This window comes from Bemisia tabaci, chromosome 2 (genome assembly GCF_918797505.1).
Source record: "Bemisia tabaci chromosome 2, PGI_BMITA_v3".
Lineage (NCBI taxonomy): Eukaryota > Metazoa > Arthropoda > Insecta > Hemiptera > Aleyrodidae > Bemisia > Bemisia tabaci.
Genome location: NC_092794.1, coordinates 22,929,603 through 22,947,582, shown reverse-complemented (window position 1 = coordinate 22,947,582; position 17,980 = coordinate 22,929,603). Strand labels below are relative to the sequence as shown.

The 17,980-nt window shown below is 40.7% G+C and overlaps 1 protein-coding gene across 6 annotated transcripts in view; it reads right to left on the bottom strand.

Moving 5' to 3' along the window:
* The window catches only part of LOC109043589 (calcium/calmodulin-dependent protein kinase kinase 1), a 168,063-nt gene that overhangs the window by 3,202 nt on the left and 146,881 nt on the right, over positions 1–17,980 (bottom strand). For all 6 annotated transcript variants that reach the window (XM_019060846.2, XM_072296961.1, XM_019060844.2 and 3 more), the window contains 2 exons: positions 3,398–3,613; positions 27–194 (listed from right to left, as the gene is read on the bottom strand). In XM_019060846.2, coding sequence (XP_018916391.2) covers positions 27–194; positions 3,398–3,613 — 384 coding nt within the window. The remainder of the gene's footprint in view (positions 1–26; positions 195–3,397; positions 3,614–17,980) is intronic.

The following is a 17,980-nucleotide window of genomic DNA, read 5'->3' as shown; positions in this document are numbered from 1 at the left end:
TATGAGTTATAATATTTCTGGCTTACCTGGAATGAGTGATTTTTGAGCATAGCTTTAATTAAAATTAATGTATCTAATTTGGGCACTGTGGTGATAACTCTCATGACTTCTTCATCTGTGACAGTCACTAATTGACAGTTTTCTTCCTCTGATATCAAAGGATTTGTTCCATTCTCTGTCACCCATGGGTGCTCCTGAAAAAAATCAACAATCATCATTCATCATTGATGAGAAAATGGACCGCTCGCTCGTACATATTAGAAAGTTTTTATTATTTAATTATGTATGGTTTCTTTACTTTTTTAAAGTAAATCTAAGGTAAATTTTTCAAAAAATCCTGTGGAAAGACCTCTCAACGTTCTTGTAGGGAAAGTAATCCTATTGTGTCTTTAGGTTTTACAAATATAATTTTTCAAAACCATCAAAATGTCTTTTGCATCATGACACTATCTTTTTGATAGATTGTGGGAGTAGACTCCAATAATAAAGTAAAGTTTTAGAAAATATCAGCTCGCCTGAAAAGGTGTTGTTGATGATGAATGGTTTTATTCCAGTGGTTTCCTCGTAACATAGCACTAATATAGTTGGGTAATGCATAACTTAGCACTCTGAAACTTCTAATGCAAATACTCATCCCAAAAAACTTAAAGTGAACCAAAATTGTATGTAGATTTACCAAAGACGAAACTGTGTAGGTAAATGTGATAAAGGCATCGAATTTATTTTTACTTGTGTAAAAGTTAAATAGATGATCATCTCAAGAGCCTCCTGCCTCATTTCCTCAGCACTGCACTGTGTGCAGACGACTGTTTTGTACCTGTCTTGTTTCAATTTACATTCGTTTTCGGTTCATGTTAAAGGACGACGGACCGGTCTTATGGGAAAAGTGGGCCCGGTTAAATCGGCTGGCGTTTTGATATGTTGTAGGTCTTAACCTACTGATCAAAAGTGTCAATGGGCACTTCTCCCTATCTCGAAGTTTTACCCCCCATTTTGGGGGTCAAAGTTGCCAATTCGGCGTATATTTGGCAGTTTTGACACCCGGGTTTATTGGTCGCCTATGAGATTCTTTGATGGTTTCTTGAGTCTTTTGTATCCTCTGAATAGGCTAGAGGACCATCCAAACTCAAAAACTGACAATTTCGCCTTATGAGTAAGGGGGGGGGGGGGGGTGTTCACGCCACCGATTTCAGAGTCGGCGAGCCGCATTAAACCGATTCTTTCGCCATGTTTTGGAGAATTTTTTATGCAAATGATTGCGACTGCATCTTGAAAGGTCGACTAAGATGCAGCTCAGAATTATACCCCCGGGCGGGAGGGGGGAGGGAGGGGGGTGCGACCGAACTCGAGCAGCGTAACTGGCTTGCGCGGGTCGGATCAAACCGATCCTTCTATTATGTTTTGGAGAACTTTTTTGCAAGTGACTCAGGCTGCTTCTTGAAAGGTCTACTAAGATGCAGCTCAAAATATACCTCCCCCCCCCACCCCCCCCGAAGCGAAAACTGGGCCGAAAAGCCGACCGAACTCGGGCAGCGAAACTAGCTCTCGCGAGTTGCATCAAACCGATGATTTTGTCATGTTTTGGAGTTTTTTTCCATCCCAATGAAACAGACTGCATTTCGAAGTGTCGACTGAGATGGAGCACGGAATATGCTGTATGAGAAAGGAGGTTTCTCAATCCGCACCCTCCCTCGCAATAGGATCTCTCAGCATAGGTCAGTGTGGCACTGACACTAGTATAGTGGCATTTTTTACGTAATCAGAAAATCTAAGAAAAAAACAAGGTCATGTACTTCTTCTTTTTAATTTTTTCTTTTCAAAAGCAAATAACCCTTCCCCTCGTCGAAATTCTGAAATGCATCAGGATATACTGAAAATTGAATGATGCGTTAAACGGTATGAAGTTTTAATCGTCCTAGCCACATTCAAAAGTGTCACTCTACTAGTGTCAGTGCCACACTGACCTATGCTGAGAGATCCTATTGCGAGGGAGGGTGCGGATTGAGAAGCCTCCTTTCTCATACAGCATATTCCGTGCTCCATCTCAGTCGACCTTCCGAAATGCAGTCTGTTTCATTGGGATAAAAAAAAAAAACTCCAAAACATGACAAAATCATCGGTCAACCTACCAACCCATCAACCGATCAACAATCTAACTCGGGCAACTTTCGCTGCCCGAGTTCGGTCGGCTTTTCGGCCCAGTTTTCGCTTCTGGGGGGGGGGGGGGGGGGAGGTATATTTTGAGCTGCATCTTAGTAGACCTTTCAAGAAGCAGCCTGAGTCACTTGCAAAAAAGTTCTCCAAAACATAATAGAAGGATCGGTTTGATCCTAGAGTCCCTTTATACCCAGAGTTACGACAACTCACTTTTGGTTGGGCCAGGGTTGGGCTGAAAGTGGCCTAAAAGAAAATCCAATTCTGATTGGTTCTCGCTCATGGAGGCCGAAACGAGTGCACCAAGATGGCGGTACCTCGTATGTGAACAAGAATAATGAAAATATTACCTAATTGTGGTTTATCAAGAGTAAATTGTTATTTCCATCGGTCCAAAATGAAAATAGATCAAGAAATTATTCACAAACCAATCTCATTTTCCTTTTAATTGATCAATTTGTTGATGTTGTTGTTTCTGTGTGACAGACATCGCAGGATTCCTGATCCTTATCCCTCAATATCGTTCGTTTGGGTGCACTCGTTTCGGCCTCCATGGCCAGCCAAGGCCGGCTGTCAGTCAGCTGATAATCGAGTTGTCGTAACTCTGGGTATAAAGGGACTCTATTTGATCCGACCCGCGCAAGCCAGTTACGCTGTTCGAGTTCGGTCGCACCCCCCCCCTCCCCCCTCCCGCCCGGGGTATATTCTGAGCTGCATCTTAGTCGACCTTTCAAGATGCAGTCGCAATCATTTGCATAAAAAATTCTCCAAAACATGGCGAAAGAATCGGTTTAATGCGGCTCGCCGACTCTGAAATCGGTGGCGTGAACAACCCCCCCCCCCCCCCTTACTCATAAGGCGAAATTGTCAGTTTTTGAGTTTGGATGGTCTCTAGCCTATTCAGAGGATACAAAAGACTCAAGAAACCATCAAAGAATCTCATAGGCGACCAATAAACCCGGGTGTCAAAACTGCCAAATATACGCCGAATTGGCAACTTTGACCCCCAAAATGGGGGGGTAAAACTTCGAGATAGGGAGAAATGCCCATTGACACTTTTGATCAGTAGGTTAAGACCTACAACATATCAAAACACCAGCCGATTTAACCGGGCCCACTTTTCCCATAAGACCGGTCCGTCGTCCTTTTTTATAATTACTTTTATTATTTTTTATTCCGTTTGATTGTGTGGATGTATTTATCTGGGCATTTGTAGGTATGCATAGAAATTTCAAGTCCTTACCTTGATCTGAGAGAGAGACATTCGTTGTGCAGGGTCTTTGTGTAATAGTTTTGTAATGAGATCTTTCAGTTGCGATGAAATCACAGGCGTTTGAGGAAAAACTACCGGCTCAGACTTAATTTTCTCGTAAAGGCGAGGAATAGCCTCAGCGTAGAAAGGAACATGTCCGTAGACAAAAGCGTATAGAGTGACTCCAAGAGACCAGATATCAGAAGCCTGTGGAAAAAAAAGGTCGGTTACAAATACGGCTAAATTGAAGAACAGGATTTAAAAAATAAAAACAAGCAGACAATGTGTCACAAAAGACTACCCACTACAAACTAAGCTGCACAAACTAAAATTTGGACTGATTCTCACCTCAACCAGTTGCAGGCTCATTTACTTGTTTTACTTTTTAGCCTTTGCTTTCAGTTGAAAATGGGCACGTGATTGGCCCGAAACGTCCTGGCTGTGTGTATACCATTTTTAAACATTGTCATATCCATGTTTTTTGTGTTTTTTCGGATGATCCAGGATTGCGCAAGAGGTCTAAGAAAATATATGTGAAGATTGCGCGAATAGAAACCTTAACATCTGCTTTAGGAATGCCTGATTTTAAAGTAAAGTAATTTAAGGTAGAAGTATGGCAAAGCAGGAAACAGTTGGGAAATAAATGCATTTTTACGCTAACGCTAGTTTAGGTTACTTTGCTGACAAGTCATCGATGTCTTGCCTTTTGATGATAAATGGAGTGAAAAGATTGAATAATGGTTGTGGAGATAAAGAACTTTCCTAACTTTTCTCGGAATAAATATTTAATCGGGAGAAAAGAAGTAACGTTGCATGGGCCTTTTAAGCTATATAATTCGACGCCGCGATTCTAGGTGGCGGTAGCCACCCCGGCCCAATCCTAAAAAACTCCCCCTAAAAAATGACGACCAAAAAAGAAAAAAAAAAAAAAAAAAAAAAAAAAGACGGGTGGCTGCTGCCTAACTAGATTTACACGAAACAACGCGACCGGGCTTTTCTGCACGGTTTGCGGTCCATTAAGCTCTCCTACTAATTAAGTCGGAGAGTAAACCCCAAAAACCCTATAATATTTGGGTAGAGTATGCTCAGCTCTACTCGTAATGCCCTCGTTTTTTAACTTTAGTTAAATATTAAAAAAGTTATTAAACTTTAACGACAAATTTTGGACCCCAAAACTTGACGATCGTTTTTGACGACATGGACCCCAAAAGCTGACACTGATGGAATTGTTGATGAGCAGAGAGCAGATACGGGGCCCGCGAAACGGTCGGCCGCGGGATTGACCATCGTGTTTAGTTCAACTGACATTACAGCTATACCGTAGAAAAAAACCCCATACAAGTATAGATATTTTGAATCAGCGTCACATAAACTAAATATGATTTTTTGGAAATTTGAAATAGATGGCGTATAAAGAAGAACAATTTAATAATTAACCCGTTTTCTGACGATTTGAATGTCGATCGGTCCCTAGGGCTGTGGAGGTAAGGGTAGCATAAAATCCATTAAACTAGGTATGATTCAAATCTGTAGACTCCCAGGATGTGCCTTTCGGAAAGTTTGCGAACTTATATGGGCGTCGAAAGGAGAATTTATTGAAAGAAGGAGCGGGTCCTTCAATTTTTCAAGCACATTTGAATTTGAAAATAACTTGTAGAACCGCGCGATGGATGGTGAGCGCCGACTCCAGAAAAACTAAATTTCAGGTTATGCTACTGTTTTATTATGGCTTTAAATATTTAAATAACAAGGAAAAGGTACATTAATTGATGCGTGTTTCCATTTTATCGTAGCCGAAGATAACTGGATCCATTTCTATATAACACTTTTATGATTCCCGCACCCTTGACAAATTTAGCTGTCACAGTAAGTACTCGGATCAACCTGCCATTTCTTCCCAGCGGCCCTGATCTAGTGATCTTTTCAAGTAATCAAGTATTAATTGTTCATGAATGATTGATGATATCCCACTATAGTGAGTCCGAGATACTATTTCTCGTTAACAAGATTCAGCAACTTTTCACCAGAAAATCATCCTTTCCCTCAATACGATGATGTGTGTCTGGGATCTCAATCGGTGGGAATGAATCTGCGTTTCCACTTTCTACTAAAATTTTGCTAGCAGCCAGGCAGCCTACCTCCTCCGGAGTTGATGTGTGTTTTCTCAGTGTATCATGCAACTGGTGCCTAAAGCCTGTATGTTTTCATAGACTTGTGATACTTTATATTGGAAAACTGGTTAACGCATTCACCCATCAGTCGTGCGTATGTGTCTTCTTAAAGAAGCTACGCAGCACTCTGTTAATGAAATCAACTCAATGTCACAACATCCAAGATACTTGACTTCAAACATTACTGTTAATTTGATTATCAGCAAGTCTCCTTGATTCTGTGTCAGAAGTTGATTGAATCGTCTAATTTGCCTGTATTTGGATAAAATTCTTCAAATCAAGGTCTTTCATATTGACCTCTGCAGAAGGTATGTATCTGTATGCTACTATTTCATTGGTTTGATAAAATTGAAATGCTATAACTAATGCAGGATATCCTTGATGATAACCTCTCTATACATCGGCTAAAATTTGCAGTACCTGGAGACGTAAACTTGCCGTCACTGCTTACCACATATAGGAAATAATACAGAGCAGCTGTTCGATATAATACATCAGTGCCGCCTGACGTCTAGATTATCTGAGTCCTCGCCTGACAAATTTACCCACTATGAGAGTGCGACAGAAAATTAGCTGGTTCATTTGGCACGGAAAATGGATACAGGAATTAATTCTCTGGCACACCCTGAAAGTGAGTTAAAACTCATTAGATGTGGACTTTGGGTAGCCAGAACTGGCAGAATAATGAAAGCTATCGATTGAGACTGAGGCGACTAAAAATATTAGTTGTAATTAATATTTTGGGCTGCAACAGTATATCAACAGAGCATCTTCTTTGACGGAAAGTGGGCATTGAATGCCCGAGTTGAGAAATCTCTCATAAATACCTGCTTACTTTACCTGCCACTGTATTGATGTGAGAGTTACCTTAATCGGATGGTTGCAGAATCTCCCTGGCAATTCCCAGCATAGATATGATGGTGCTCCACATAATTAACTTACCGGCAGAATCATTCGCTCGATAGAATCGTATGAGAGGGATCACATAGCATAGGATATAAAATTAAGCCTTGAATATAGGTGATGTTTATACTTTAACCTCTGGTTCTCGGTCTACGGTACGAAAGGGACGGACTAATACAGAAGAACCATACATGACAAGTGGCTCCTAAGTTGTCATTTATTTGAGTCCTTAGCTGAAAAGTTCATGCCTGAAGGTGCGACAGAAAATGGACTGTTTTTTCCATCCTTGAAAGTAAAACAAAGAATCAAAATTGTACTCTCCGTTTTACCCTTATAGTGCGTTGCAACTCAATCGCAGCCGACTCTGCATGACCAGAATTGGCAGATACAGACTCATAAAAATGAAATGTTGTTGAAAGGAAAACCAAAAATTAAAGTGGTATTCTCTGTTGTACCCTGATAACGCACTGAAACTCAATCGCTGTTGACTCTGTATGACCAGCATTGGCAGATAAAGGCTCCTGAAAATGAAATGTTATCAAACTGTTTCATTACAGTTCAGAAGATTCATGCTATTGAGATCGAAATTTCAGTTGTGGTAACTGTAATTTTTGCTTGCGGAAGCATCAACTTTTACTGTTTATCTTTTCCAATGACGAGTGAACTGGTCACATTTCTCAAGATACAGAATGCCATAGCTTTAGAGACATCTCTCATTAAACTAAAAATATTGATAAATACTTACTTTGCTTACTGTCTTTATGAGACGGTATCACGCGTTTGCAATGTTATTACTGATGATGAAATTGGAGCTCGGAGAAATTGCGATTCGAATGGTCAAAGGACCTGGCAGGCATAACTAGGTATAAGCAGCGTAAATGATAGAGGTCCTGCACTGAGCTGCAGAATCTAGCTTGCATTCTATCATTAGTTCCAAGAATCCAAAAAAAAAATGTTGGATTATGTAAGACATAAAAGGTATCCCTTAACACAGGTGATGCCTCTAATGTAAATCCTGGTTTTGTGCCTACTGTACACAGGAGATGGAACATTACATAGAAGTCCTATATTAAGAGCAGCTCTGAAGTTGTTGATTATCAGGGTTCTTGCCTGACACATTCACCCACTTTGAAGGTGTGACAGTAAATAGACTGGTTAATTTTATCATTGAAAATAAACCCATTATTAGTTAAACTGGCACTCTCCCTTTCACCCTGTTGCGCGTTTAAAGTCAATGTGTCTTTGTGGACTCTAGTTGACCAGAATGGCCAAATGGAGAATCATAATGATGAAAGCTATAAAAGGATTTCATTGCAGCAGGCCGATTATTGAAAGTTTGAAGCAGTCTGATAAGAGATCGAAATGCGATATATTGCACGGTTAAGATAGGGCTGTCTTGCCTTGTCGTACTGACATAGTTTCAATAATCAGCATGCAGTTGAGAAAATTTATGTCATCACAACTAAAGTTTATTGTATACCATCTCCTTATGAACGGAAAGATTTAACGCAAGTACCAAGATGATTTCATATGATGTCTGGATAGGAATGCACATAGTAAACAAGTAAGTAGCAACTTTTCGTTTCAGGCACATTGTGCCCAAGCATTGTGCCCTCAATAATCAGAGAATCATAAAAGAAAACTCACTCACAACGAAAAAGGTACCTAGAGAGAGAAGGAATCATGCAAAATCAAGAATGGTCACAGTTGGAAGTATTATTCCTCGGGGCAGCATAAAATTGAAAATGTCTCGTGCGTACAATGAGAAAACCATTCAAGAAGTTATATTGTTATTAATTTCAGAAATAATATGACATAGAAAAAGAGACAGGAGCCAGGAGAAATTGAAATTGCAATGCTATTTTGCTCAAACCCGATTCAAAATTTCCAAACGAAACAATAACATAATTATCATAACCTCTCTATGCATGCACTATCTACGGCTTAGACTGCGCATTAGGAAATTTCGGCGAGACTAGAGTCCCTTCAGGCGGGACGATAGGCAACTCAGCAACACCCAGCAAGTCCGAGACCGAGACAATGGAAATGCCTGTCATGCCAGTGCCGTTGCCTGATACGGGTACTTTTCGTTCGTATATCCGGATGTATCCACTAAGCGGAAGGCGCGTCTTTACCCTGATTTACCCCGCTAGCTGTCTTACCTACCGCGCGACCTAGATTGCGTTATAAGTCAATGCGCTTTACTGTAGTTTCTATCGTTCGTAGCCAATGAGAATTAGGCATTACGTCAAGTGACCCAACTTTGTCACGATTTCAATACTGACCTGCGGTTTTTTTTCTGTGACGTACAGGGTGTGCCAAAAATATGGATCCTTCCTTACTGATGTCTCGAGAACGATTACAGATTATTGACATGCGGTTTGAACGAAATTCCTTAAAAAAAGGTGGGCCGCTTTCGAGGGGGGGGGGGGGGGGGGGTCGTTTCCTCTCTGCCTCGCGCCCGCGGGAACAACTTTTAAATTTAAAATGGGAACTCTCTTTGCCTGATACTTCGTAGAAGTCATACCAAAAATACGTGATATCCTTCCAAAAAAACAAAAATATGATTTTTGTACAAAATTTCGGCCCAATCCAAAAAATGTCACTAATTACCAAAAACAAAAAAAAAACAAAAAAAAAAAAACCAGGCACCCAAAAAATATGATGGCAGTACCGTTTGGATTCATCATATAAAAGGAAATGATATCAAAACGGCCCAATTTTCTCTTTCATGCCCATGCAATGTACCAAACACCCCAACTTTTTTCACGAAAAAAGAAAAAAAATTAATAAATAAATAAATAAATAAATACCTATAAGGTATGATGACCTGAACACGTTTATTGGATCCATCGATTTAAAGGAGTATGATATCAAATCGGCCCAACTTCTCTGAAATATGCCCATCTCGGATCAATAATTTTTTTGAGACCTTCCGACTCATCGCTGAGGAGACACTGATCATTACTTGACCCTTAGTATATATCCTTGTTTAGATGTCAAAGAGTTCCTTATGAGAACTGTAATGATTTTTTTTTTCTTTGGAGAGTTAAAATCAAAAAATCGTCATAAAATTGAAAAAAAAATTCGAAGAAAAAAAAAGGAATGGGCCGGCCGGCACGTACAAAAAAAAAAAAGGGGGGGAAATGTAGATACATTGGTATGCCCCAACATTTTGGCATGGGTGACCGACCCGGTCTTGCCAACATCCATGAAGTTGCTAAGAAAGAAGCATTGTAAGTAGGAGGCACATAATATTCGCAATAATACGCCAAGGTTCAGTAGTTTGTAAGGCCTTCTATCAGAAAAGAATATGGCATTGCTTGAAAGTTGTTAAGTTGTTCACTCATGTGTGAATATCTTTCAGTCTATCTTTCAATGACGATTTCAAGAAGGACTGATCCTCCTTTTGACGATGATACTTGTTCATGTATATGTGAAAGAGAGACGATAATCACCCTATATTATCTACCACTTGTATGTACGGCCGGCCGGCCCATTCCTTTTTTTTTCTTCGAATTTTTTTTTCAATTTTATGACGATTTTTTGATTTTAACTCTCCAAAGAAAAAAAAAATCATTACAGTTCTCATAAGGAACTCTTTGACATCTAAACAAGGATATATACTAAGGGTCAAGTAATGATCAGTGTCTCCTCAGCGATGAGTCGGAAGGTCTCAAAAAAATTATTGATCCGAGATGGGCATATTTCAGAGAAGTTGGGCCGATTTGATATCATACTCCTTTAAATCGATGGATCCAATAAACGTGTTCAGGTCATCATACCTTATAGGTATTTATTTATTTATTTATTTATTAATTTTTTTTCTTTTTTCGTGAAAAAAGTTGGGGTGTTTGGTACATTGCATGGGCATGAAAGAGAAAATTGGGCCGTTTTGATATCATTTCCTTTTATATGATGAATCCAAACGGTACTGCCATCATATTTTTTGGGTGCCTGGTTTTTTTTTTTTTTTTTTTTTTTGTTTTTGGTAATTAGTGACATTTTTTGGATTGGGCCGAAATTTTGTACAAAAATCATATTTTTGTTTTTTTGGAATTATTCTAACGCGAGTTCAAATAATCGCGCCAAACACAGTAGTGCGGCCGTCGGGCACGGCGTTAAACGTACTTATATTAGCGCCTGCAAGACTGTCGGAATATTTCACGTATTGCGCCAAACAGTGCGGTCGGCGTCAAGCCCATATTAGCGCCTACAAGACTGCATGAATACTTCTCGCATTACGTCAAACGCACTGCAGTCTGTCAGTTAGCGTGAAACGCATATTAGCGCCTACAGGACTGTAGAAATGCTGCAGGACTGCGCGTCATTATTCTTAACTTTCTGCTCCAATTTTTACCATAATTAAAGGGAAAATATGTATCTTCATTGTAACAATTCAGAAATTCGAATGATATTTAATTTTTTTTTTTTTTTTTTTTTTTTTTTTTTTTTTTTTTTTTTTTTTTTTTTTTTTTTGGTTACATCAAAAGAAAATAGAACGAAAAAACACACGAAAAAACTATACATATAGTGCTGAGCACTAACTATTTAGATCAAATGGAGCCAGCTGATATGGCAGTACTACTGAGACCTACAGTCTGTAGGGCTGGACCCTAAAGTTATAGGGCTCAGCGCTACTGCCATACTAGTTGGCTCCATTTGGTATAGGTAAACAGTTAGTACTCAGCACTATATAGTTTTTTCCGTGTATCGCGCCGAAATTTTCGATACTTTTATTTGAGATCATTTAGGTGAATTCCCGGAAACTTTTCAGAAAAACTGCGGAGCTTTTTTATTAACAATAAAAAATAAAAAGGGTGCATAACACTCCAATCGGAGATAAATATACGCGTTCTTCCGGGTGCACCCTGCACCCGTCGGGGTTTGAATCCATTCATCTCTTTAAAAACTTGAACATGGTTTTTCTACGATTTTTTACGTGGAGTTTTTGTCAGTTGTTGGCGGCCGCGAAGCGGCCACAGGCCACAGACCTCCAGTTCACTTTTTAAACGTCCATGAAAGCTCTCTGGGCCATTCGTGCTGCGAGGGCTGTCCATCGAAGGGAGACATGCCCGTAAAAGAGGAGGGAATGAACAGTCTTCCGCGATGTTTTTATCTACCACAAATTATACCAGGGTTGCCAGATTGACGCTCCCTCGTTGAATATTGAATATTCGCGCAAACATGTGAATTTTCAGTACCAGAAATATTCGCGCAATCCTACAGGGTGTTTCAGACCACCCGTACCAGGCCTTTTTCTCGGTTGTTTTGGGTCGTACGAAGTCGGGGACCGCGAGGTTGAATAGGGAATTGACCCCAAGGAATCCGAATTTCGTGGTCCCGAAACCCCCCCATGCTCCCTTGGGGGGTAAAGGGGGAGTCGTGATGCTAAAAGTCACGGTTCCCGACCGAATTTTGGATTAATCGCATCAGAATTAAAAAGCACGGAAAATTTCACGTGAAACTGACGCCTAAAAATCCATAATCGGCCCATCCCAGGCCCAAAAATGATCCCCTAAAGAGGGGGACAGTACCCCCCTCCATAATTTCTCCTTGGTCTCAAAATTGACGTAGATTCTCCAGAAAAAGATGGTTTCCCAGGTAATCGACCCCGAGAAATCCAAATTTCATGGTCCCGAAGCTCCTCTAGCCTCCCTTGGGAGGTAAACGGGGGCCCAATTTTAAGAATCGGGCTCCTTTCCGAATCGCAAATTGATTGCATCCAAATTGAGGAGCAGAACACTTTTACATCTTACGTGACCCCAAGAGTTGTAATTGACCCCCCTGAACGGCAGAAAGTAACCTCTGAGGAGAGGGGCTTCGCCCCCTCCAAAAATTTCTCGAAATTCCTCTTTGGTCGCAAAATTGACGTCGATTCTCCAGAAAAAGACGGTTTCTGCCCAAAAGGGCGGGTAGCGGAGCTTAGGGACCATAAAATTCAGAGTCCTCAGGGTCGATTACCTGGAAAACCGTCTTTTTCTGGAGAATCGACGTCAATTTTGCGACCAAAGAGGAATCTCGAGAAATTTTTGGAGGGGGCGAAGGCCCCCTCCTCAGAGGTTACTTTCTGCCGTTCAGGGGGGTCAATTAAAACTCTTGGGGGTCACGTAAGATGTAAAAGTGTTCTGTTCCTCAATTTGGATGCAATCAATTTGCGATTCGGAAAGGAGCCCCGATTCTTAAAATTGGGCCCCCCGTTTACCCCCCAAGGGAGGGTAGAGGAGCTTCGGGATCATGAAATTTGGATTTCTCGGGGTCGATTACCTGGGAATCCATCTTTTTCTGGAGAATCTACGTCAATTTTGAGACCAAGGAGAAATTATGGAGGGGGGTACTGTCCCCCTCTTTAGGGGATCATTTTTGGGCTTGGGATGGGCCGATTATGGATTTTTAGGCGTCAATTTCACGTGAAATTTTCCGTGCTTTATAATTCTGATGCGATTAATCCAAAATTCGGTCGGGAACCGTGACTTTTAGCATAACGACCCCCCCCTTTACTCCCCAAGGGGACATGGGGGGATTTCGGGACCACGAAATTCGGATTCCTTGGGGTCAATTCCCTATTCAACCCCGCGGTCCGCGACTTCGTACGACCCAAAACAACCGAGAAAAAGGCCTGGTACGGGTGGTCTGAAACACCCTGTATGTATGCATCTCCAAAAATGCAAAAAGAGGGGCATTCACGCAATTCTATCGCAGCCGTTTTTTCTTGTATTTAATAACGGCGTTAATTGTTTCACTCATTACACGTTTTCCTCGTTTCCGAATTATTAAAGCCCCGCGTGTCATTGCTCTTCACTTCAGTGCTAAAAATTTTAGCACCGGCCAATCGCGGAAATCGGCGGGAACAGCCAGCCAATCAGAGACGACTCACTCGCCTCAACCCGACGCGTAATTCAAATCATGGCTCTTATTTTCTCTTGGTCGCACCTTCAGTCCTTCAATTGTATCACCTACAGTGTACTAATGACACGTACAGCGCCGAACTGTAAGTACCTAACATTTTTCGCCTGACTCTGTCCGAGCGGAGAGACTCTTGTAACGAGAGACGGCGCCATCAAATATTCAGGACACTCGCTATAGTTGGACTGAGTTAAGCAGAAAGGAAACAACCCACATTTTGGAAAAAATTGAGTTATGTGTGGTTTTCAACTCAACCACTGCTCCACCATCTATCGTCAAAAATTCAAAGTTTTTGTTGGAGCAAATTTTGCAGAAATTGAACTTGAAGTTGAATTGAATTGAACTTTTACATCGAGTCCTATGGAGGAGCCAAACTTTAAACCTCTTTTTCTCGGTTCGATCCCGATGTGGCTTGGTTCCTTTCTGTTTAACTCCGTCCAGTTGGAACAGCGTTTTGCACTTCCGCTGCAATGGGCACTCAACTTACAAGTCAGGGAGCTTGCGATGACTGAGTTTCACTTTGGCGCTCATCATCCTCGCTCGTCCGAAATTTTAATGACTTCGCAAGATTCTAGTAGAAAAAACCATCTTTTGTAGTATTCATTTGTAGTACATCATATTGTAGTATTTTAATTATAAGATTCTTAACTGTTTGTATATTTACAAACATAACACCCACTGGTCCAAACTTTTATATTGTTTACCTAATTACCTACTTGTTTTCTCTTTGTGTGAACTCGAACAGCCCTGCCACGATTTCGGTACGACAAACTTATAAAATTCAACTGAATCCAGATTTTGCCTTTGACAACCTTGATCTTATCCATCTCCTTCCCCATAAAAATTTTGTAGACTAAAAAATTCAAACCAAAATCAAAGGCTTACTAGCCTAAATAGTTTTTAGGTCCCCATTAGGCCCCGGGCTATTAGGTCCCTGGTAAAATTGGCAATAGGAGCTGCGTTTCAAAATACCATAGGAATTCTTATAGCCGGCTATAGAAGGCGATAGAAAATCATATAAATGGCTGTAGAAAGCGAAGAAAATCATAGGCTATACGAAGCGATAACAAATTATACAGCCGGTTCTTATCGCCGGGCTATACAGTTTATTGCCTGACTGTGGCTTTATCGCCAGCGACTTTAAAAGGCTACCCGTGAGAAATTGTATAGCCGGCTACAGACGCTATAGGAAATCTTACAGCCGGCTGCATGTAGATCCATAGTATTTTGGAACGCAGATCCTACTACCAATTTTTACCAGGGGTAACTGATTTGTAAGTTCACAAAGTTGCAATCAGAATGCTAATAACCGAAGTAGGAAAATGCGCAACTTCACTGCATCGCTTAAAATAGCCCGACCTGATTTTTGCACAAAACCGTGCGAATTTCTCATTCAACACGGAGGAATTAGTGTGTTCTACGATGGAATATGGTAGCCAAGCGGGTGGCGTGTCACCGCCGTGCTTCAATTAAATTTCAGCTAACCCCCAGTGCCGCCGAGCCGAGCCTTCATAAAATAATCATTCCTTGCGCTATCCCGTTCATATTTTACGCTTGAGAGCCTAACACCGTTGCCGCCAAAAATATTAGGAACATTTCGCCAAATCAGAGATACAAAATGCCATGAAATCTCGTAAATTATCGAAAGGATTTGAAATAGACCTAGGAATTAAGCATTCTAAAGAAATCAGGAAAACTAATAAAACTTATTAAAACTGATGTTTTTATGAAATTAAATGAGTAACCGAGTGGAAAAATAATCCATGTTACTGAGGAGCAAGTAATATTAAGTACTGGCGCTATAATATATATATTAAAGTTTGAATTATAATTTATATTTATCTCTTTAGAAATGCCGATTTCCTAATGCGTTGGAACGCATGGTAGAACAAGAAAAATCCAATTTTTCGTCAAATTGGCGAATGGTGGAGAAAAACTAATATCATTTTCGGCCTCAATGTCAAAGAGTATGAGGAAGAAGCCCCATTAAATACCTGGGTTTATAACTTTTTTAGGGAAGGGGGCTTTATATGTAGATGCGCGTTTTTCGAATAGATTCACGAGAGATCAACGAGAACTATTCGCGCTCTCCGGAGTGTTTGTTGCCTATGCGGCAAAGTCGAAGGCAAATTGTAGATGAACGATACCGATACCTACACCAATATGTACACATTGTTTATCGGTTGAACCAAGGCTTGGGGCAATATTAGATGTGTATTTTTCTAATAGATAACTATTCCCGCTCCCCGGTATGTCTGTTGCCAATTCGGCAAAATTGAAGGCGAATTTTAGATGCACGATACCTAGCCAGGGACACTACATCGTTTATCGGTTCAATCAAAGCGTATTGGGTAATATAAAAGAGGTTTTCAAGTAGACGTTTCACTCGCTTAATTTGCGCTTTCTGGTAGATTTGTAACCTATGCGCTGCAATTGAAGGCAATAACTTCAAATGGAATGGTATTCACCGACAGAAATACACATCATTGATTGATTCAGTCGAGGCATGCAGCGGGATAACTTTATTACTCCAAAAAGCTTACTAATCGTCCACCACGGTGGATTTGTCACTATCCGAAAAAATAAAGGTAAATTACAATAGTGGCCGCCGCTACCTATCAAAAAGAGGGAAGGATTTAAAACTTTTCTTGCATTGTCATATGCATTGGCACTTTTAGGCACTCTTTATTGTGACAAATAATTCGAGGGATAATTCAACGATTTCATTCCCTGTAAATCCAAACGTTCGAAAAAGAACGCAAGGTTCTACTCGAAAGCCCTTTTGCTGAATACTTTAAATACATCAATAATTAAATATAAGCGCGAGATTTAATTACAATTTTAGCTCTTTCTTGAGAGATTATCGCCGTTGATTATCGCCCACCAAAAAATTCAGCGCCCCCCCCCCCCCCTGATCTACTCACTTAGGTATCAAACGAGTTAAAAATAATTCGGTCAGGAGTGCACCGTGCCAAATCTCCGGCACCTAAAGTTACTTATACTAAACTAAACAAGACAAAGCCTCCTAGAATCCGTGGACTCTACTTTTACTGGCGGTTTTTGTACTCACTCAAAAACAAAATCCACCCAAATGGCACAGTTTGCAATACATTGCAGTTTAACGGTAAAATTATTGCTAATGCATTGGAGTGTTGTGTATGTTGCCTATGCCCTAATTAAACGGGCTCTTCTTATTAAAATATATTGCTATTTTAAATATAAGTCGCAATTTGTTTTGCATTGCAAATTGCCTACCTTCCTTACACATAAAACTAATTTAATCGATTTTTTAAAATCGACATTTAATGACCAAATGACGTACAAATATTGCAATTTCATATAGAAACATTTTACTTTTAGTTGCAAAATTCTTTCGATATTTTCGTTGCGCTTTGCTACTTGGATTTCAGAGCTGAACTTGATTTTTCCTTGTGTAGGTACCTACACGAATTTTTCCTTCCGTGCCTTCAAAAAAGCAACCCATGAACGCTGAAACTATGAGAGCAAAAATTTCAGCATCATTTCAATTTGAAACTATCTCTTCCTTGTTTTTTCACTCTTTTTCCCTATCTTTTCTCTCCCTTTTCGTTTTTCCCCCTCTTCTTTTTACCCTCCCCTCAACATGCTCATCGTGATGGCGCCTGGTGTAGCCGCTCCTCATTCGCCACCCTGAATCCAACCCTGTAAGTTTTCTTCAGAATTCCTTAATTTCCCCTTAAACTTGACAACGCTGCCTATTAAGCGATCGGCTGCCATCCGCCATCGATTCCTACTGACCAGGTTCGAGGGTTTTTAATTATTTCGGCCCGACTCGCGGCAAATATGAGAATAATTTCTTGGCCGACGATGAACGACGGGCTATCTCACCGCTGCTGAGACAGAAGGGCGTAACTTCGTCGACACGCGAGCCGCAGAAAGCGCGGAGTTCTACGGACGCTAAAGGTTATTTTAAAAGGCAGTTACGTCTTTACGGCATTGGAGCGACGATTTATCGCCCCGGCTCGCGCCATACCTCCACTCCCCTTCCCCGAGATCAGTAAAATCCACCCTCGACGCGTCCCCCGATTTCTAACAGTCATCGATAACGTTATTATTCAATAATTCGCCCTAATTTCGAGTGGAGAACCTACTGCCGTGCTAAGGGAAAACACCGTATGAACATTCGAGAGTAGCCAAGTTTCCTCCGATAAAATGTTTAATTTTGATTTGGTTGGGCTCATTACTTAATCAGGTGTCTCTACTTACTTTTTAGTCTTCTGAAGACTAAAAAGTAAGTATAAATATTAGAAACTAACAAAGCGAAGCGGCGTGCTGCCAGCGTGAAACTCACTGGCGCCTACAAACCTAAGTGGATACTTCACGCATTGCACAATGCTTGAAGTATCCACTTAGGTTGGTAGGCGCCAATGCGCGTTTCGGGCTGACCGCCCGCCCGCCGTGCGGCGGCGCCTGAAGCAACTATTTCACAACAGAGGTGTTGCCCAGTATTATACGAAATTAAACATATTAAGAATGACAGGCATCCTTTAAAAGCACAGATCTTTCCTCGCAAAATAAATCAAGATACTTATCGTACACAGGAAAAATCTAAGAG